General features: G+C 44.6%; 1 protein-coding gene across 1 annotated transcript in view; it reads right to left on the bottom strand.

The window, feature by feature from the left end:
• The window catches only part of ppfia2 (PTPRF interacting protein alpha 2), a 161,141-nt gene extending 139,761 nt beyond the window's left edge, over positions 1-21,380 (bottom strand). Inside the window, exon 1 of the mRNA XM_084573626.1 lies at positions 20,914-21,380. Coding sequence (XP_084429752.1) covers positions 20,914-21,297 — 384 coding nt within the window. The 5' untranslated portion in view covers positions 21,298-21,380. The remainder of the gene's footprint in view (positions 1-20,913) is intronic.
• Positions 21,381-22,383: the final 1,003 nt, after the last annotated feature.

Below are 22,383 nucleotides of genomic sequence, written 5' to 3'. Positions count from 1 at the left end.
TAGCCGCAGTTTAAGTATTCAGTTTTCAGTCGGCCAAAAACGGCAATGCCCTGCAACCCCTTATCATGGTTTTATTACATTTTTGTTTTCATTGTCATTATATTTTATTTAATTTATTATGCAATAATCCACATAAGGCCAAATATAAGCATGAAATGCATACAATTAATTCAATCACCAGTTTCCTAGTAACCTCTGAATATAGATTCAATTAGACGTCTGTGTGCAAACATTCTTGAGCTAAACATCATGCGGAATACTTGACCTCAGCCTCTTGAGTGCTCATGATGGAAATCTTGAGGAGAAGTCAGCTTTACAGATTGTGTTCTCATGCACGTCAGAGGTCAAGCTGATATCTTCTGTGGCATAGAGAGACAATATTTCATAAAACTGAATAGAGACGAATTGTTAAACCATGGAGGTTAAATAAAATGTTCAGATGCGTTTAGGACGTACGTAGATCAGAATCACAACTTGCAAAGTGGTTCTACCTATACCTATACGGTGCTGAATTTGCCAGATATTTAATGGACGACGCAATCCAATCGATTCAGGCCTTGTTCATCTTCCCTAACCCTAACCCTTGAAAGGAAACAACTGCCTTTCCCGGAACATCGTCAAATCCCCTGATGTTTTCCCTCCAAATATGCAATCAGATCAAGCGTTTACACGGTTATTATGTCAGGTTTACACCAGCTCTCTCAATCTAATTAAAATTTACATCGTCCTACTACTTACTGCATCTTAATCATTCCAGTCTGTTCTGATTGGGGTGGTACGTGAGGCACTATTAATCTGATTGGGCTGAATGCAGACACTGCACTACAAATCAGTTAAATCACGAATCAAATTAATCTTTTTTTTTTTTTTTTTAAGCGTGAATACACGATCGGACAAAATGCGTCAACCGAGCCGCTGTTCGTAACCCAATTCTGAGCAAATACACCTATAAATACACATTAGCTCATAACATGGACAAAAAGACTGACTAATCCAAACTCCGGGGGATCTGTGATCTGCATTTTACATGACTAATGCCGTCAGAGATGGAGGGAGATTGCCTCAGATTGGCCAATCAAGATGGTAATTAGCTGCATTAGGCATTTCACCGGCAAAGGCAACAGATTAAAAAGAGCTGCTGCTGCTAATTTATATTCAGCTCGCGCGTCGGGAAGAGAGAATAATAACGTACACAGTCGTGAAGTCAAAGAGAAAGGGTTCGATAAGATCCAGTTTACTGTCCCCTGAAGCCATCTGTCCTTTAAAGGCCTTCCGTAAAGCATGAGACCGGTGATCCTCACATGCTACAGCCATGCGGCGAGGGACCCCCCTGACTCGGATTGCAACCCGACGGCCTCAGTCAAATGCTTCTTTGTTGGAAGCAACGGAAACATTTTACTATACAGAAGACATTCGGAGTAACTCGGTTAGCGGTGAGCTGTGCGATTATCTCCGGTCTCTGCAGTGCTGCATCTGTGCACACTGTTACTATCCCAACTGTAATATGAGTGAATCAGAGGGGCTGTTCAATGATAAGGCAGTTTAGAGGGACAGCATGTGATTACAACTTCTCTGAATGTTCCCGAAGAGGCACCAATTTGAAATTCATCCATAAGAACTAACACTAGCATTCATTAGCTGCACATTTTCTCTTTCCTGTGGCCGTTAAGCAAGAATCAAGTAAGTATTTGCCAGATTTTACTTGATGAATGGATCCACAAGCCTTTTACTCAGTTGGGTTTTTCTAAAACAGGTGTAACATTTTCACAGCAGTGGTCCCAACATGGGCTTCCCAATCTCTCCCAAAGTCCTTGTAAGAGGATTTACATGATATAAAACGGCTATCCTTCACAATATGCAGTGTGTTCAGAGCTCGTTTGGGCTTTAATGAAAATTTATGTCAGACATTAAATCAAACCCTAATTGAGGGTATGCAACAGAATCGAAGGTTGGTTTATTTGGTGAGCGGGCAAATTCATGAGCACTCGTCGAACTTGTGACCACATATGCTGCCTACCTGTGTGTCGGATTCCTTATGAATTGCTTGATTCCTGGTTTTAAAACTAAACGGCATCCCTGCCTGATCTTTAACAATAATTCCTCCGCCTTGAGTGATTCAGTTTGGGATCAAGCTCCTGTTAACGCTCTTACAAGATCGTCTGCATGCTGATGCTTTCAGTCGGACTAAAAATAATGACTGAACCAGGCGCCAATCACACCTGGTTCACACCTATTTCAGTATTTATCTGGAAAAGCTTAGCAAAAGGGTGAATTACATCCATGTCTAATCGGCATTCAAGTTTAGGAACAGTCTTTTAGTGTTAATTAGTCTAGAGTGTACACTGACCCACTGACCAGGCAAACACCTTCTGCTGTTCTTCGTGTTTTTTTGAGGAAACATTTGCCGGATTTTGCTGAAGATGGCTGCTGCCATTAAGGAATGTCATTGCTATGGGGTGGGGGTGCCTGGTCTGGTCTAGGTGGGTGCTACATGTCTAAGTAACATCCACATGAATGAATGCCAGGTCCAGAAGTTTCCCAGCAGAACACTGGATTGTCACAAGATGGTCAATGGTAATCACTTCTCCTGTCAGTGGTTTTAATGTTGTGGCTGATAGGTGTATGTCCTCTACACTGGATGTTAAATTTTGCAATGCTTTTATTAAATGATGTAAATTTCAATCCATCGTCAATAACCAGATATTAAAAAGATGACAATTTAATGTGCATGTCTTCCGTAAATGCCTTCCTCCAGGGCAATTCCCAGCCACAGAGGTGCAGCGGTGAATGCAAAATTAAAAAAAAGAACACCTCTGGCTTTCATCTGCTTGATCATTTCAGTGTTGATTATGAGGATTTGGCAGCGCCCAATGCATCACGGTGGAGCGGACGTGGCTGTGCTACAGTACATGATGTGCCCTATTGGATACCTGTGATTGAAGCTGGCCGGGCAGCAGCTGGCAACAAGAGGCGGGCACCAAATGACTGCTCTCAGCGCTGGGAACAAAACAAGCAGCTGTTGGAGCGGTGGGTGGGTTGGCCCCTGTCTTTGAAGGAAGCCAGGCTATGATTATCGCAGCGCGCGCACACACACACACACACACACGGGCCACATAATGCTGTTAACATAACCAGGCCAGCTAGCTAACACTTGATGCTAATTAACCACTGTCACCTGCAGAGTAGCGTCCTACCGATTCCAATGCTATGCAATGAGACATCTATCCCAATTTGTTCCAGCAATGCTATGTTTCTATTTAAAATACGCTGTAAATAAGATCAATTATTCACTCTGAAGGAAGGTGGAGACATAAAGTAAATGATAATCAAGGGTAAATGCAATGCTCCAATTAAAATTAAAGAACACAACCAACTAATTATTGTGAAAATCAAAAGGTTTAGGAAATGACACATAATACAAATAGGGAACAAAACCAAAAAAGCCTTTCGTGTGGATATAAACATGAAAATTCACACTAATTAGGCAAAAAAATAAAATTAACCTTGGTTCTGAAACGTTTCAGCAAAAGCAAGAATCCACATTTCCAGCTTCAAGTCTTTTTGTCTGGGATAATCCCATTAATTAATGTCTATCAAAGTTCTCAGTCATCCAGGTCATAGTATATCCCAAAATACGAACACTGCCGAGTATCTGGTCATTGCAGACCCTATGCATGCGAGGTTCAGGTGGGTGGTGAGTGGCGAGACGTCTTCACCCTAACCCTAGCAGCGAGAACAAATTTCTCAGTTCTTGAGTAACAAGCTTAACCCTACCTTCGGTTGAGAAACTGAATCTTGACTGCGTTTTTCATTCATTTCATTCGTTCAACTTGCTGAAAATTTGTGCAAAATGATGTTGGACTACAGAGAGTCTTACACCAAAAAGCAATTTGCAGTTATCTAAACAACAAAGCGAGAAGACTGTCACAAATTTGAAGGTAGCCTTTGCAATATTAGAAAATAGTTTAGTTTATGCTTCTTCTTCATTTTTTCCCCCGATATCTGCCACGGTAACCGACGGTCGCACCTTCAATGTCACGTAACCCTTACATTTAAATTTCAGCTGCAAATCCACAAAGCGGCACCGGTGGAAAGCAGGGATGCATCAAATGATGCGATAGTGACTTAAAACTGTGAAACATCAAGCCATGACTTAATTATATCAAGCATATCTGCTTCGTTGAGTACACAACGCCCCGCAGCACCGACAGGACTTGGCCATCACACTATATTACCTAACGCCAGACATGTGATCAGGAGCGACATCATAAAGTGCGATGCTGCGACGCACGCTGTTAGCAGGGGGGGAGGCATATGGTCCAGCAGGACACCTGAGTCACATCAGCGGGCTGGATGCAGGCTCTCTGCAGGGGGAACGTTGGGAAGCTGCCATATCTGCCAGAGAGAGGAGGAAGAGGAGGAGGAGGAAGATGCAGCGTGGCGGCGGAGGTTTGTCAAGATGCAATCGCGGTGAGGCGCAGAGGATCGAATCCTCGGAGAGTGCGAGCGAGTCATTATATTTCACCTTGAAAAATGTAGTTTTTTTTTTTATGCGTGTCCTTGTCACACAATGCCGTCACTGTAGAAAGAAAAGCATATATAGGTCATTTGTTGATGCTATAAAAAACTGCACTGTTGAGCTGAAGCTCATTTAAGTGAATGCATATGTGGCCTCGGAGGTAGCTGGGGGGCAGAGAGGAACATCTGCTCTTGGAGACTCACTCAACGGCTCGCGTAAACAACGAATAGGTTGGTTGGCAATGACTCATACAACGACATATATGACTGTAGGAGCAACGTACAGTAAGGCAACAATGACAATGTCCAAATGCTGGACTTTCAGCCATGAAGACAGGGGTTCATGCTCCATGTTAGGGCTTACACACATCAGCCTCAACATTAAAACCACTGACAGGAGAAGTAAATACCACCCACCTAGACCAGACCAGATCAGGCACCCCCACCCCATAGCAATGACACTCCTTGATGGCAACAATGCTTTAGGAACGACTCAAAAAACATGAAGAACAGCGCAAGGTGTTGACCTGGCCTCCAAATTCACTAGATCCCAAACTCATCAAGTATCTGTGGGATGATCCACAGAGGCCCCTCCCCTCAACCAACAGGACCCAAAGGTCCCCCCACTAACAACATTCTGTTGCTAGACACCACAGGACACCCTCAGAAGGCCCATGTCCATTCTCTGATGAGTCAAAACTGTTTTGGAGGCACAAGGGAGACCTACACAATATTAGGAAGGTGGTCATAATGTTATGCCTAATTGATGTATTACTTTTATTTTGGTTCACTCACCTGATCTGCAACAAGCTTCTCCACCATTTCCGTGGCAACCGTTACATGCACTTTCGCTGCCTTCAAATGGATCTTGCGGTGAGCTTGCGGTAAGGTCACGGGAAGTCGTGTACACAAATTGCTCGGCGTTCAAGTGGTAACATCAGCTGCTTAACCTATGAAAAACGCCGCTGCTAAGCAACCGTTGTCGCCTGGAAGCCACAGAGGCAGTTTAGTAAGCTGGTGACAGGTTTTGCTTCATAAAAGAAGGATGAGGCCGTTGGGAATATTGACATTTTACAAAACCCAACAAGAGGAGGCTGTTCGCATCTGCTTTTTGGAAAACTGTAAGCACCATCCCATTTGAAGGCAGCAATAGTATGGTCTTCAGTCACTGTTCGATTAGGGTTGGATCAAGGATCAAGGTTTGGGCTGAAAGAGTCTTTCACGATATTAAACACGTCAAAGGCAAATTCACAGATCTGGAGCACTCTGAGTCTCCAGCACTACCTTGGCTAGACTCACTTTAGTTTACACTACATAACCCATGTATGATTGACTTTCTATCCGTCTACAACAGCTCTAAACCGCTACATTTTCTATATAGACAGCCCTAAAGCTAAATAGCTGATATAGTTGACCTTCATGTTACTCCTTTATCTGAAATGTCTCGATGTGCAAGATTGATTTAACCTGCACCATGAGGGAATTTTCGGTAGGATGAAGTATTTAGTGATGCCGTCTGCAGATGGGTAAATGTTGCGGACGTTTTAAAATAACGCAGTTCCGTGCTATAGGTGGGAGCTGCGAAGCAAGCTAATCATCGTGGGATTGGCTCTCCGAGGAGTCCTTGAACAAGACTCTCATCCGGTGCCAAGAGCCGGTGACATCATGCTCTATTTCTGGCCGTCAAGTGGAGCATTCAGACGCTAAAAGGTATCTATTAAGGAGGACCAGCTGCACGGCCAAGAACACCAGCTCGCACCGAAGATCTGTTCCGAGCCCGAGTCAACCCGCAGCTGCCAAACACCCCCCCAAAATCAACATGTCAGAAAACAGTTATCTTGTGGTCTTATTCCTCCTCAGTCAGCCTACATTTGCTTTAGCATGTGACATGTTGGTGGTTTCACAACTTTTCAGCAGCTGCTGAAAGTAAACTGGTAAATTTGTCAATGGCATAAGCAGAATAAACTGATTTAGTGTCTTTTTGGAGGTAGGATTACATTTCCAGGTCGGCACAGAAAGGAGCACTAAGTATTGGTCACAACCTCATTTTACTCTGCTCACTTAAGTGGCTCTCAGGGGACCAGTCCTCTAATTCATTCAGGCGAAGCCAGCAAGAAGAGAGACTGTGTGTGTGTGTGTGTGTGTGTGTGTGTGTGTTTGAGGTTGAGACTGTGCACGTAGATATGCAGACTGTATTTCTTGCTTCACGATCTGACTCATGCCCGAGTTCTCCCCACAGTGATGCAAGCGCATCATCCCCCCCAAACAACAACTTCCGTGCAACCTACACAAACACACACACACACACTCGCATACGTGCACGTTTGCTCACTGGCAGAAGATGACATCAAAGAGCGCGTCTGCCTACGCATTGTCATTTCCTATATGATTCATCAAACGGGGACATCTAAAAAATAAATAAATAATAAAAACGTGGAGATTCTTCAGTATATCAAGACTGTTTACTCAGAAGTGAAGGTTTCTGAAAGTGAATGATTACATCCGCACGGGCTGGTTCCTCGGTTACATCACGTAAAAACAAAAATGTGGTTTGATACCAGCAAATTGTTGATGTCTTAAATATGGGTGCGCCGAAAACCGAAACTGCACTTTTTTGGCCGAAAATTTGCTGCAGTTTTTGCTTGCATCATCACAAGATCCTGTTTCGGCCATGTTGTTTCGGCCGCATTGTTTCGGCCTCGTTGTTTCGGCCACGTTGTTTCGGCCACGTTGTTTCGGCGATACAACACGGCCAAAAATGCCCCAAAACTGCATTTTCGGATGAAAATTTTCGGTGCATCCCTAGTCTTACACCGAGTTGAACGGTTGTGGATGTTACTTAGACATGTAGCACCCACCTAGACGCTCCTTGATGGCAGCATCCATTCCCAACAGGATGCAGCCTGACACAGGAGTAACAACTCAAAAAAGACGGATCCAGCATCTGTGGGATGATCCACAGAGCCCCCTCTCATCAACCCATAGGACCCAAAGGCCCTCCACTAACAACATTCTGTTACCAGACACCACAGGACACCCTCAAAAAATACCCATGTCAGTTCTCTGATGAACTGCTTTGGAGGCACAAGGGAGACCTACACAATACTAGGCGGGTGGTCATAATGTTATGCCTGGTGTGTGTACTGTACTTTGTAAGAAATTCTACCATTAACAGTCTCTCATAGCCAGAGCTATCTCCTCATCACTGAGTCTGCAGGGGAGAGTGGTCTGGCTGCACTCATTATCATCCTGGCAAAGGGGGGAACAAAATGCTCTGGCTTTTTTTATATTTCTTTAAACTAATTACAGATCTGCCGGGTGGCGCTAATCTTAGGATGCAGCGACGGTGCCCTTGAAACAGTCGTGGTGTGGAAGCACGGCGGCTAATGCCCTGCAAAAGAAGACGCCGTAAAAACAGAAAAAGACAGCGTGCCGCGTGTGATGACATTTTTTACACAAAAACAAAGGCCGGCATAATTTGGTAATCGGTGCCCTGGAGCTGAAGCCTGCCTACGCTTTAGCATTTTACTATTAATGCGGACAGTTTGCTAGCTCAGCTCATGCGGGCGTTTATTAAACGGATTTCACAGAGGCTCGTGTGAAGAAGAAGAACGGATCGTCAATGTCACAGGCGGCGGAGTAACAGGATGTGACAAATATACTCAAGCTAACGAGGGCCTTGTTAGGAGACAGATCGTGCAAGAACGTCCCTGTTTGACAGCAAATGTTGTCTTTACATATATTTAGAGTTATCCAGCAGACCTGCCATAACTACACGATCCAAGTCTTCATCATAACCGGTCATTTTCAACATGTAAGTTGCAAGACTTGAGGATATTGCCCGTTTACAGTGACAAAGAGACTTTTGGAAACAGTGACATGCAGAGAGCAGAATGGGTGGAGAATGCGGCCTGAAATACACCCCTAATGGTAGGCTTTATTTGACTTTGTACATCCAGTGTGTTAGACTGGACCGTAGCAGACTCTTGCTACATAAAGGAGCTCCTTGGACATTGAGGACATTGTCAGTTAGGGATGTTTTTAGTGTATGTATTGTTGTATGGAACAGCGAACAGCATTTGTCCAAGTCCAAGTCTGAAGGTATATTAATCCCTCTGCCGTAGGAAGCTATGGAGTAATGACTGCACCACAGCCCTGAAGGATCATACACCAATCAGGCATAACATTATGACCACCTTCCTAATATTGTGTAGGTCTCCCTTGTGACTCCAAAACAACGTGGGCCTTCTGAGGGTGTCCTGTGGTGTCTGGCAACAGAATGTTGTTAATGGGGGGCCTTTGGGTCGTATAAGTTGATGCTTGATCAGTTTGGGATCTAGTGAATTTGGAGGCCAGGTCAACACCTTGTGCTGTTCTTCATGTTTTTTTGAGTTGAACCGTTTTGTGTGTGTGCCTGTGTCAGAGTTCATCCTGCTTGGGATGGCTGCTCCCATCAAGGGGTGTCATTGCTATGGGGTGGGGGTGCCTGGTCTGGTCTAGGTGGGTGCTACATGTCTAAGTAACATCCACACCAATGAATGCCAGGTCTAAAAGTTTCCCAGCAGAACACTGAATTGGCCGAAGGGGGGTAAACACAAGAAGTGAGTGGGCACCAGCCTGAACTAATCTCAACTTTGAGGCGTCCCAATTCACGTACAACCAGTGAGTAATCCAAACTTTTATCGCAAGGAAAAGGTTCCTCCAACCAAATTCATCATGCTAATAGCAGACTTGGTGCGTCAGGTGAACCCATTTTCAGAAAGTGGTGACAAAAACAGCTAGTTCTTGGTGATCCCTAATGTCCGTTTATGTTCTGCTTGTTCCACTCTGGGTTGGGAAATATACAAGCGGATAGAGATTACTTACAACCACCGTTGAACGTCTACTAGCAACTGTCAGCTATGAAATAATGAACCAGTCGTCCATTGTTTTGCATGCGAACTGAGCTTAAGAAGCCAAACTCATCTGCAGCAAGGCCATAAATTCACTTATCAGCGACAAAGTCAATAGTGACAAATTTGTTATCAATATCCTGCTTGACTGTGCATCTTCAAAACGTCTCCTCTCACTTTTAAGCTCTGTATGAATCAGCAGCTTTATTCAAATACTACCTGGATGTAAAAGGATCTAAAAAAATAAATCCTGAACTGAACGGATATAGCGCTGCTTTAAAAATGTTCAGATTTCACCCTCCACACCCCCTGCTGATCACTAAACTATTCATGTCGTTCATGCATCAGTTGTGGGTACACTCAAGTTAAAAATGAATACCTTGCGATTGCCAGCTAAAAGCAGTAGGTTAGCCCAACCAAATATTTCATTCTGCAACTACATCGGTCATGCTTGAGCAATTACTTACGCAGGCACATCCACAATGCTGCAGACAGCCGGAATGAATGGTGTTGCGGTTATGCCCTTTTCACTAATAAGTGCACTTATGGCTTAAATTAAACTGTTATTACACAATGACTCATTGCGATCTAATCATCAATCAGAATCAGAATACTTTATTCATCCTTCAAGGAAATTGTTTTGTTGCTGTTGCTCCCATAAAGTGACAGTTGCTAGTTAACAGAGCAAATACAATAGAATAAAAGTTGTACAAAAATATATAAAAATAAGTAAGATGCATTTAGAACAATATTGCACAAGTATTCACAAAATATAGAGGTAAGAGGTTGCAAATAAATTAACAGCATCTGAAGTGTTAAAGGTGAGTGGCTAACACTCAGCGGGAGGAGTTATAAAGTTTGATGGCCACAGGCAGGAATGACCTCCTGTGGCGTTCTGTGGTACATTTTGGTAGGATGAGTCTGTTACTGAAGGTACTCCTTAGACTGGCCAGTGTGTTTAGGAACGAGATGTTTGCCGGGAGCACTTCTGATCAAAACAACAAGTTCTAAATTTGGAATATTTCACCTTGCGTGATTTACTGTAAATCTTAAGGATAGTAGGAAGTAAGGATAGTAGGGTCTTCTCCTACATATATTAGGAGCAACTCTGATTATGAGATGTGCATGACAGGAAGTTAACCTGGTAGTGTCACAAGATTACGATGCTATTTTCAGAGTACAGTACATAACAATGACTGCACTGTGTTTTGGTAGGGAGCTGCAGCCTCTGTGGATCATCCCACAGATACTTGATCAGTTTGGGATCTGGTGAATTTGGAGGCCTAGAGTTTTTTTGAGTTGTTCAAAAAACAAGGAGTGCTATGGGCATGGGGGTGCCTGGTCTGGTCTAGGTGGGTCCTACATGTCTAAGTAACATCCACACCAATGAATGCCAGGTCCAAAAGTTTCCCAGCAGAACACTGCATTGTCACAAGATGTCTGTGAAGGTTCTCAGTCATCCAGGTCATGGTATAGCCAACAAAGGTTGGACTTGTAGAGTTTTTTGAGAAGACGTTTCACCACTCATCCGAGCAGCTTCTTCAGTTCTAGGGGACTGGTGGGAAGTCTGAGGTTTAAATACGAACTCCTCCTGAAAAACTTGCTTGTTATGCTAATAACCAGAAACTGGTGCAGCTAATCTCTGATTGTCACAAGATGGTCAATGCAATGTTCACTTCTGTCATTCGTTTTAATGTTGTGGCCGATCGGTGTACATGCAAATACACAATGGTTTGGTTCTCCTGCCCATAAAAACGAGCTGGACTTGGACGGCTCTCATTAGCACACCACAAATAATCAGTGTCTGTTTCACGCTGTATTTAAAGTAGGGGTACTTAGCAGTAGGAATGCCTCTTGAAGGCTCTTCACATTTGATTCTGCAAACACTCAAGAGCGATAAGGGGCGGCTGGTTTTGTTTCAAATGCGGTGACTAATCATTGTTGGTTTAATTTGGGCGTTCTGAGCTAGTCGCACAATTGCCAAAACGGATTCACTACATCATCGACTAATTAGACCCGAAGCTCAAGTTTCTGGTGACACGCAACTGCTGAAAAACGCCTAGCTGCATGGTTAAAATCTTCAGTTATTTAGCTATGATGAATGATGAATGAATAAACAAAATGACAAACAAATTGATCGCAGATAAAAGGGAACGTATAAAAATGAAAACTTGGCTGGTGCAAAACGCAATCTTTAAAAGATGGTCTCATCGATTGTCTGTATATAAAGATGGATGAACCCTCGATGATGTCACCCTGGGATTCCTTGAAGCTCAACTCTTGGGTGACACACGATCGCTGTAAATACCTGGTGGCGTGGTTCTGTTATATTTTATATTTCATATATTCTTTGGCGATAGACGTGTCTTCCCAGCAAACCGAAGATGAACTAGCTACAGTATAAGCTAAGTGGTGACAATCTCTTTGAGTAAACTGACTGAATAACCCTGAAGAGGATTTTGCATGCAAACAACTGCTGCCGCCTTGTTAGGCTGATCTACTGTTCCTGCAACTTCCTGACTTTACAGCACTCCAGTACCCTACTGCGCTGTTCATTAGGGAGATAATTAGGTCGGCAGGAGATCCTTCTGCACTGTCTTGTCACCTTGTCTGAGCAGAAACCCCGCCTCGTCTCCTATACCTCCGTTTCTCCGGCCGGCCGGGTTGCGGTCAGACGGCCGGTCGACCAGAATCCAGCGCTTGGCACTGGCACAAGCGGTGAATGGTTCACCCACAGAGCTAGATCTGTCTCCCTAATCAGGCCCTAACCTTTCAAGGGTATTGATCAAACATCTCTGTCAGAGTCATTACAGACACTGCCAACGGCCCAGCCCTGCCTCTGTCAATCGGGGGAAGATTAAAGGCAGAGAGGAATTAAGAGGAGAGAGGAAAAACAAGGCTTTGGGGGGTAAATTGAGCAGAAGAAAACAAGAACGGCTTCAGTTTGCAAATCAATGCTCGTGAGACAAGAAAATTGGAAAATACCGCTGTCATAGTGTGATAGGAGATCGCCGTGCCATGAACAAATGCACAACCACAATTCCCATCGTTGTGTGTTTAACTCACATGTGTGCTATATATAACTATGCTATTTATGATGTTTGAAGCTTGTCAACTTGAGGAAGGCCTTGAATACTGGTAGACTCCCCATGTGGACCAGTGTTCTGCCTGTCTTTGCAGTTTCCCCCGTCTCCTCCTGCCACGCATCAACCGCACATCGAGCCTGCAGGCGGCGTGAACTGGGGCACAAACAATAACAGTAATCATGGAAAATCATGTGCTGCTCTGGTGGAGGAGACCAGCTGACTGGCTGACTGCTGGAGCCCAGAGGGCGTCCTGTACAAGCAACAGAGAGACAAGAGAGGGGGGGGTGGAGGGAAGGAGGGAAGTAAAAAAGTAAAAAAAGAAAGCAAAGACAAGAAGGATTCACCTCTCCTCCCCTCTCCGCGACAAGCTTAGTCATCTTCGTTTCCACACTCTGCCCTTGTCAGGGAGCCTCACCATCTCCCTCCTCCCTTCCTCCCACTGCCTCTTCATAAACCATTCACCCCCCATGGAGGTCCAGAGTGGTACATTCCGTGATTACAAACCCTCATTTGGCAATATTGGCTGAAATTTTAAGAGGGATGGAGGGACAAAGCAACGCCGTCGCGGCCAGACGCCTTGATGGATGGCAGTGTCACGTATGATTAATAAACAGCAGGGTGTTATTGACTTATCGACAGAGAAAACAGAGCTTACCCCTAAGAAAAATCCAATAGCACGCTGGTTAATAATCTTTAAATGAAACCATCATTGTTTTAATTCAGAGCATGTTTCCAAGCTCAGTCACCGCTTTGTATAAAAGATGGCGCAGCCCGAGACACTGTGGTAGTCGTGAATGAGCAAACCACAATCAATTGGCAGCTCTATACAGGGATTTAGAACGTTGGTGTCTGAGCGATCAATTCCCTGGTATCTCATTACCGTCTGGCTGGGCCAAAAGAGCACTTGGATCAACACCTGGAGATCTGCGGCTGCGCTGTGGGTCCAGAGTGTCCAGTGCACAGGGTTTAAAGATCCGCAATGACTTTAAAGCATTAGGGGTTGGGCAGAGTAGTCGACCAGTCGTCCTGTGCTGTGACGCTTTAAGCATCATGTCCTTTAGTGGCTGATCATAGGACAGTAACAACATGGACGCCTCCAAGAAGACAGGTGAGGAGCCCAGTGGGTCATTGCAGCAAACTAGCAGCAGTTCATCAAGAATGTGGAAATACTTCTAAAAATGAAGCCCATACTACCGTGACATGTCAGTCCTGAAATACAACAAAAGTACTACTGCACTGCATCTGAAAAGGCATCCGCTAACGCTAGCAGAGAAACGGTCCAAATCCTCTCAACAGCAGTCGATTAACAAACGATTTGCTGGTGAGTTCCAATGTCAAAGTTATTAGACCTTTAGCTGCGGTACACGGAAAAGGCTTCGGAGAAATACAGAATTTTTATTTATATTTTTTAAGTGCTAAATGGTGCTGAGTGGCAGCCTGTTTTTATACAGGCTATACATATCTGCAGCACACAGTATGTAGCACATGAGCCGTTTGTACAATCTGTTTGCAACAGATTGTACAACCTGACCATCTTGGCAGCCTGACTCCACCTACCGCCCAGCTATTTCAAAAAATGGGCAAAGAGGTGGAATGTGAGTTGAGCTGAGGTGGCCGGGTGACACCTACAGACAGTTAGCAATAGGGCTGAAACGATTCGTCGAGTTACTCGATTAACTCGATTACAAAAATTGGTCGAGGCAAAAACTCTGCCTCGAAGCCTCGTTAAATTCCTATGACGCGCACTATACGCGCAGGGATCTGATTGTTCCACACGGACCGTTGTTTTGGAAGCACCTATGCAAGCACACCACTAGCGCGTGATACATTTTGAATTTAGTTGGCGCGATGGCGGAGAGTAAAGATGCCCATAAACGGCAAAAAATGTCTAAAGTTTGGGATCATTACATTCTAAAAAAGGAAGAGAACAAAGTGCAGATACTGCAAAGTAGACCTGGCGTACCACAGCAGTACAAGCTCAAATGATCCAGCATCTAAACAGAAAACATCCACATGCTGTTTCACCAAGCGTCGCTGAAACAAGGTAACGTAACCTAAACCTATACATTAATGTTCGCTGATTTTAATCGCATACTGTATGTAGCGATGTCATGATGCGGTTTGACTAGATATGATGTTTAGCTTCAGGGGCGGAGTGGCAATCGGGACGACCGGGCCAGCCGAAGGATTTACGCAGCGGATCACAAATTGAGCGGCCGCGAGGCGAACGCGACCGGCCTGAGCTTATCAGAATCATTGACGTTAATAAATTCTCTGCACCCTCATCTCCCTCACAAAAAAACACACAGGTTGCTAGGTTACCATAGCAAATAGGCTCACCCCAGAAATTATGTATTATTTGTTAGTAGCCTAATGGTAAATGCTGCAGGTGTAGAAATCTACATAAAACGGATATTTACTTTGATGTCAGGGCTAGATTACAACATGAAACTTGTTGTGCATATTAATAAATTAAATTGCTTTTTGTTTTACAGTAAGTTTGCTTAACTGTATTGTTATGTAATTGTTGGCACTGGCACTTTTAATGGGTAAATTGCAATACATGGGCTTAGTTTTGGAGCCAAATGTTGGAGTTGGAGTTCTCTGTTTTTTTGAGAAATAAAAGGCAAATGCTTGATCATTTTACAGCCACATAATTTTCGTTATGCATCATTTGTTTTGGTTGTTTAAAAACGTAAAAAAAATATCCGATTAATCGATTAATCGATCGATAAAGTGCTAGATTAATCGATTACAAAAAGAATCGATAGCTGCAGCCCTAGTTAGCAACCTCAAAGCGGCCACACCCTTCACTATGCATAGATTCAAGCATTGCTAGAGAGATAAAAGCCAGGCTGCAAACATGTTTATTTCTGCTGGAAAGTTGAGTTTCATGGGAATTGACTCGTTTTTGGATGCGACCTCAAGTGGCCACTCTCGGAACTGCATTTTTAGCAGTCGGCTTCTTGTTTCAGCCCCAGAGGATAAAGCTTGGTCTCATCACATGCTGCTGCTAGAAAATATGCCCCACTTCATAGTTATGTCTCAACAGAGTCACATTCTTTCCCCGTATTACATTTAAAGGTCAGCTTGGTTTCAATTTTAGTATTTCTGCTGACTATTTATGATCACAAATCTTCACAGAGATCCTTCCCTTGTGTAGATCATCTCACGCTCTAAGAAACATCAGTAAGACAGGAGTACAACTCGGATCTGTTTTTGTGGAAGACGGGAGTTCGGTGCCAAGGAGCAGGATTAGCAGGGGTGGAAGCTAATGCAGGGAACATCAGCAGCAGCCTTCACAAAAACCATGTTTGGCAACAGTAAATAAACAGCATGGGGAGAAGGCTCCCGCAGCACCTCGGGGTTTTATTTCTAGTACAGTAACGCACAGCTGAGTGCTCCGGAGGACACTGCCTGTCTGCCAGCTCGCCCGCCTGTGTCACGACACACGGGCTCGTTGGGGGGATGGAGGAGGAGGAGGACGAGGAGGATGGTCACATGGACGGCCGTGGTGCTGCAGGGCGGTTTCGGGTGTCTACGCGCTGTCTTTCTCTGAACGGAGAAACGGAGTCCAACGAGTGTTTGCAGAGCTAGCCCAGATTCAGCGTAGCGTGGGGGGGGAGGGGGTACCGGACAGTAATCCAAGTGGTGGATCCTCATTTTCCAGAGAGGTTGCGGTTAAACCGGTTGAACCAAACATTTATATTGGTGAAGAACGATGGGTAATTGATTTTAAATATGACATAAAAAATAAAAGTCAACGGCAAATTGACTTTTATTTTTAAGGAAACCACAAAAGCAAGAGTAACTATGGCTTTCAGTTACAGTTTTAATTAATTATAAATTTGTTGTCGTTGTGCATTGCTCAATCCTGAGTTGCTACCTTCAAGAGACACTTAAAGGAACACAGTTCTCCGCCAAAAATCACCAGATATTTAACTCACACAGGATTGAAATTGGCAATATTCTAGTAAAAATATGAGCGGCTGGGACATATTTACCTAAATAATCTGTGGTGTAGAAAATTATTATTATGTTAAAGTGGTTTTTTTTGCACATCTTGCGACATTCTTGCGTCTCCAGAGGCCTCTCCCCATCGATGCACACACGTCATATCGTGCAGCATCGCTAGCATTCCAACAAAACAGCTTCATGAAATGCAAACGTGAAAGACACAACGAGGGACAACGGGTGAGGACGGGAGGCACGTCGGGGGGCTCTGCCTGATTGTTATGCGCGGCACGGGAGGGATGTGTTGCTGGAAGCGCCGAGCGGGGACGGCGTACGTCACTCCGATCAGTCGAGAGTGTCACGACGAGCAGCGGAGCCGTGACCTCCGATGGAGGGAGGGGGGAGGGGAGGAAGGAGGCAAGCGCACGCCATAATAGAAAAGGCAGTGACAGCAGAAACAGAGAGGAGGAGGAGGAGGAGGAGGAAGAAGAAGAGTTTGTGGCGGGCCAGCATCTAATCCAGCCAGCGCTCTGGGCCTCAGAAACAGAGGAGCGATATCAGTAAAGGCACACTCGCAGCCTGCCTATCGCTTAAATGAGGCCAAAAAAAAAAAAAAAAAGAAAAAAGAAGAAGCTCTGCTGCTTCTCTTCTCATTCATCACCTCCGCTGCTCTGCAATCACACGCAAAGTGGAGAAAGACCTGGGAGCCATCTATTTCCCTCTTTAAGAGACCCACTGCATGGTTATCTGAGCCTTGTTCCACACTGCTGGTCTCCTAAAATCACCCCAATAGGCGTCTATATTAAAGACGTCCCATTACAATAGAAGTGTCAGATGCAGTAAAATCATCGCAGTCTAATGGAGGGAGGGCAAAGACATGCATAACAAGGCAGCACAAAGGTGAAATAAGCTCATTTTCAATTGTTCAAAAAAAAAAAAAAAAAAAAGGCAGTGGCTGCACTCTTATCTGCCACCTATTCAACAGAGGCCACTTTACCCACAGCCAAATGCCTCTGTATAATTACCAAGGTCTAACAAACCTCTTTAGAAACCATTAGTTGATATCACGCAGGCCAACGGGACGCGGCGTGATTAATTAATAGAACCGTTTGTGCCAGAGCGTCGCTGGAACGATCTGCCCACCGACGTCTAATTTAAGCCAGACGCCGGGAAAAGCACCGGGGACGCCGCGCCGGCTCTCGTCATTACGCGGTGACGAGCCGCACATCAACCGCGGAGCTCTGCTGCCGGCGGACATCAAGGCGGAATCGTTTGATAATGGAAATGTTATTTCACGTCGGCAGAGCTGGATGCCTCCGTCGTTGAAGGAGTGAGGAGAGGAATGTGGACATGTGGGGCAAGACTTCCTATTGCTTAAGTTTCTATTTTACGGCTTGTTGTCGCTGTTACATCCGATGTGCAGCATCTGAGGATGATAAAACCTCAAACGAGGTGATAGCCGGAGACAGCATACACCAATCAGCCAGAACATTAAAACCCCTGACATGCGGAGAAGTAAATAACATCGACCATCTTGTGACAATTCAGTGATCTGCTGGGAAGTTTTTGGACCTGGCATTCATACATGTGGATGTTACGTCGCTGTGGCAACAGGCTAAGGAAAGGTATTCCGGATGTACCTCTCCCTAGCAATTCTTTCTAGTCCTAGATTAGGTATCCCAAGGTGTACCCAGGCCAGTTGAGATATGTAATCCCTCCTGTGAAATCTAGATAAACCTCTACCTCCAAGCGGAGTCACCCAAGGACCTCAACTGGGCCCATTCCACACAAAGGAGCAGTAGCTCTACTCTGAACTCCCTTTGGAAGTCCAAGCTCTTAATCCTACCACTAATGTCCCAGACCTTCATTTGCTTGGTTTCTCTCTTCCTGGAGAGGTGCAGCATGTTGTAATATGTATGCCAATCAGCCACAACATTAAAACCACTTACAGGAGAAGTAAATAACATTATGACCATCTTGTGACAATTCAATTTTCTCCTGGGAAACTTTTGGACCTGCCGTTCATTGGTGTGGATGTTACTTAGACATGTAGCACCCACCTAGACCAGACCAGGCACCCCCACCCCATAGCACCCCATACTACCCCTTGATGGTAGCAGAAACACAAAAAAACGCTTTAGGAACAACTCAAAAAAACATGAGGAACATCACAACGTGTTGACCTGGCCTCCAAATTCACTAGATCCCAAACTGATCAAGTATCTGTGGGATGATCCACAGAGGCCCCTCCCCTCAAAGGCCCCCCACTAACAACATTCTATTGCCAGACACCACAGGACACCCTCAGAAGGCCCATGTCCATTCCGTGATGAGTCCCAACTGTTTTGAAAGCAAAAGGGAGGTCATAATATTATGCCTGATCAGTGTAGGCCTGAGTTCAAACCCACAGTCTGAGATGAAATTGAGATTAAACACAGCAAAGGCATTCTTATAACCTTCTTCTAACGTCTCAACACTGCAACAATCTCACATGAGGTGTAAGCGGGTTAAATCAAATCATTCTCAAAGGGCCACGGGCCCAGAAGCAGATCCTGAAACGTTTTTTCTGGCTTCCAAACAGGAAGTAACGTTTCAGCACTTCAAACGACTTCTTCAAAGTCTCCATGTGCGATCGCGCCGAGGCTAACAGCGACGCAGCGTACGCCCCGGCTCTGTGAAACCATGCGGATTACCGCGCTATCAGCGGGCACCGCCTGCGAACAAAGCCCCCACCCCCTCCGCCCCTCGCTCCACCAACAAACCTCCAGAGTCTCTTGGAAACAGAGAGGGGAAGGCGTGTGACTGGAATTACTGACACACTTTAAGCTAATCTCCACTCACTGTAGGACTTATTACATAAGACCGTTTTCTTTTCTTTCTTTTTTTTCCCCCACATATTGCTCACAAATCAAGCCACATGGAAATGTTTTAGGTATGTTTCAGTGATTTGACTTCAAACTAAGACTTGTCACAAACATGGTGAAGCACACACAGACATTAAAGGCAGTTCGTTACAGTGTTTTCATGTGACGGGGGAATAACAGGAAAAATTATTGTTCTAGACTGGAAACTTGACATGAACGCTCCCGAAATTTTGGTACAACTTCTAAACCATACCATCCTGGAAAGGCAGATGAACGTACCCGCCCACAAATTTTTATTTGTGGCAGAAAGTTGGTCTGGAACCCCTCCATTGAGAACTGATTACGAGCCAACAAGGATCTGCCAGGCCAGTCAAAGTGTTCGGGTGGGCTTTTTGCAGTGATTGCTTCGGGTTAAGGGTTAGGGTTAGGGTTGGGCAATCCAATTGCATGCAGAGTTGTTTGTTTTTTTCTCTATCGGTTGAAACACGCCCAAAACTAAAAGCCAAATGGTGTGTTACCTGGCTGCCCCAGACTAGAAACAGACAGTACAGACTCGGCGGACAAACGTAACTCCAACCCAAACTTGCTCAAACGTGTTACTCCAAACGCCTAACCTGACCCTTTTGACCAAATACAGAAGTGTTTTTTATGACTCACATGTACATTTGAAATGCCACAGCTTCCCTTATCTTGCTTTTTTTTCCTTTGCTCTTTGTTGTCACTTGAACACTGTGCGTTGCTGAAATGCTTCCAGCAAAAAAAGTCGGAACAAACTCTAGAAAGGAAACAAACTCGAGGAGCACTGTAATGTGCTATTAAAGTCCACTTACTAAAAATTCTAAAGCAAATGCTCTGAATTTGTTCTCTCTTGCATGACTGCAGTTGGAGTTGTTCCAAAATAATTGCACGGAAAGACAAAATGCTCGTGCCGTAATAATTTAAGTGGAGTCAAGTGATTTATTGTAAATCAAAAGATAATTACTCGGCCTTATGAGGAGCGCTGCCGAGGAAGAATAGAGTTCACATCGCTCACATTAAAAGTTGTGAGAGAATAAAGCAATGCAGCCACGTAGTACTGTATTCAATTCAATTCAATTTTATTTATATAGCGTCAATAACAATACAAATCGTCTCAAGACGCTTTACAAAAACCCGGCCTGAAACCCCCAGAGCAAGCCTGAAGGCAACGGTGGCAAGGAAAAACTCCCTTTTAACAGGAAGAAACCTCGAGCAGAACCCAGCAAAAAACAGAACACTATAGCAACCCGCCTCATTTAAACCAGTGGATTCTGAGTTTAAAGTTAAGACATCTGGTGTGGATTAATTACATTGAATTCTTAAGAAAGGATTTGTGTTTCTAACATGTCTTATTAGACTAGAAGAAAGAAAACCTTCATGTTGTACGTTTAGGTGATTATTTTATTACGAGTTTAATTCCTATTTTTCACATTGACAGTTCGGAAAACTTGTAATGCAAGAAATAACTGTCTGCCAAGGAGGATAACCAACGATCCTGGTGGCCGAGAGACACAGAGTACAACCACAGGAACATTCCAGCTACAGACCATCACTACATGTCACCACATCTTCAGAAACGACCCTTTCAAAACAGTCAACGGAGCCGGAAAGGCCGCAGGAGTGGCCGCGTCTTACCTGTGGAAGGGCGGAGCTGAGCTGGCGCTGCAGCGAGTCTCGGTCGTAGATGACGTCCTGAAGATGCTGCTGGGCCAGTCCCAGGCTCTCCTGCGTTTCCCTCAGCGTGTCCAGCAGCCGGTCCCTCTCGTCCAGCATGTTGACCATGAGCTGCTCGAAGTGGGAGTCCGGGTCCGAGGAGCTGCTCTGGGAGCCGCGCTGGCTCAGCGCCGTGTCCTCGCTGATGGTGGGCATCACCTCGCACATCATCTTGGCTCTGGCGAGAAGGATGGAGGTCAGATTAGACATCCCCACTAATACTGGCACCAAAACAGATTCACTTACCTGCATTAATTTGCTTTCATCAATCGAATATATCAACTCAATGCATGGATCTTCAAGTAAAACTCATGCTGCAATTGAATGGCTTGTATTATTTCCTCCTTTCTATTCCACTGTTGACTTCTTGGAGGAAACTACTCAATAAAAAGTTATATTTAAAATTGCAAGGCGCAGCATATTTCCTTCCAGGAACTGCATACCATCATATATATTATTAGATTCTGAAGGCAGCTCAGCGTCATTTAGAGTTCATCACTGTCTGAAGTGTGATTGCTTTCGAGAACAAAGCATATCTACTGTACAATATGAAACGTTTCCATTTCAGATTTACACTGGGTGAGCACATAGACCTAAACCAAACACATTCACGCTGGAAATATTTGTAAAACTGCCCATGCATCCATGGCCTGCTGTTTGTATGGCTGCATATATGAGAGCGGGGCTGACACAGTTGGAGCCTGGCTCAGCATCACCCCGGCGTTTCAAACCTGCAGAGACGTCTCGGGATGCTGGGCATTCTGCCCTAGATTTCACGCTTGTGCTGGTTAATGGGCCAGCCCGGATCGAGTTGCATAATACGCCATATCTATGCTATAGTGGATATGTGAAGCCATGTTCCCCCCAGGGTCTGCAGAACATGTGAGGAGACCTTCTAACCGCTGGGCTGCAACCACAACGGCAGGAAGTTAACTACCATCAAAACCAACAAACAGCAGCTTCCAACTGAAATAAAATATATTATTTACATCCAATATTTTACTAATATCACGAATGTCTTGTGCTAAGTAGAATTAGCTGGACTTTGACACCATCTTTGCACCAGCATTGTGACTAATAAGCGAACAGTTATCTAAAACCCAGTAAGTAATTTACTACATATACCTCAGGTTCCAGTCATATTTTAAGCCAACATTTTGCTAATATCACTGATGCCTTTAGTTTATGCCATGGGAAGCTGTGTAGACACAATTATTTGGTGCTGAAGTGGTAACATCAGCCGTAAGCCTCGAGAACACCACTTCCTGACAATTACTGGCGTCAAGAGCCTCAGAGGCTAACAGCTCAGCAAGCGAACAACCAGAAAGGATTAGCTTG

This window comes from Chelon labrosus (assembly GCF_963514085.1).
Source record: "Chelon labrosus genome assembly, chromosome: 23".
Lineage (NCBI taxonomy): Eukaryota > Metazoa > Chordata > Actinopteri > Mugiliformes > Mugilidae > Chelon > Chelon labrosus.
Note: the sequence above shows the minus strand (reverse complement) of the source record. Positions and strands in the feature narration are given on the sequence as shown.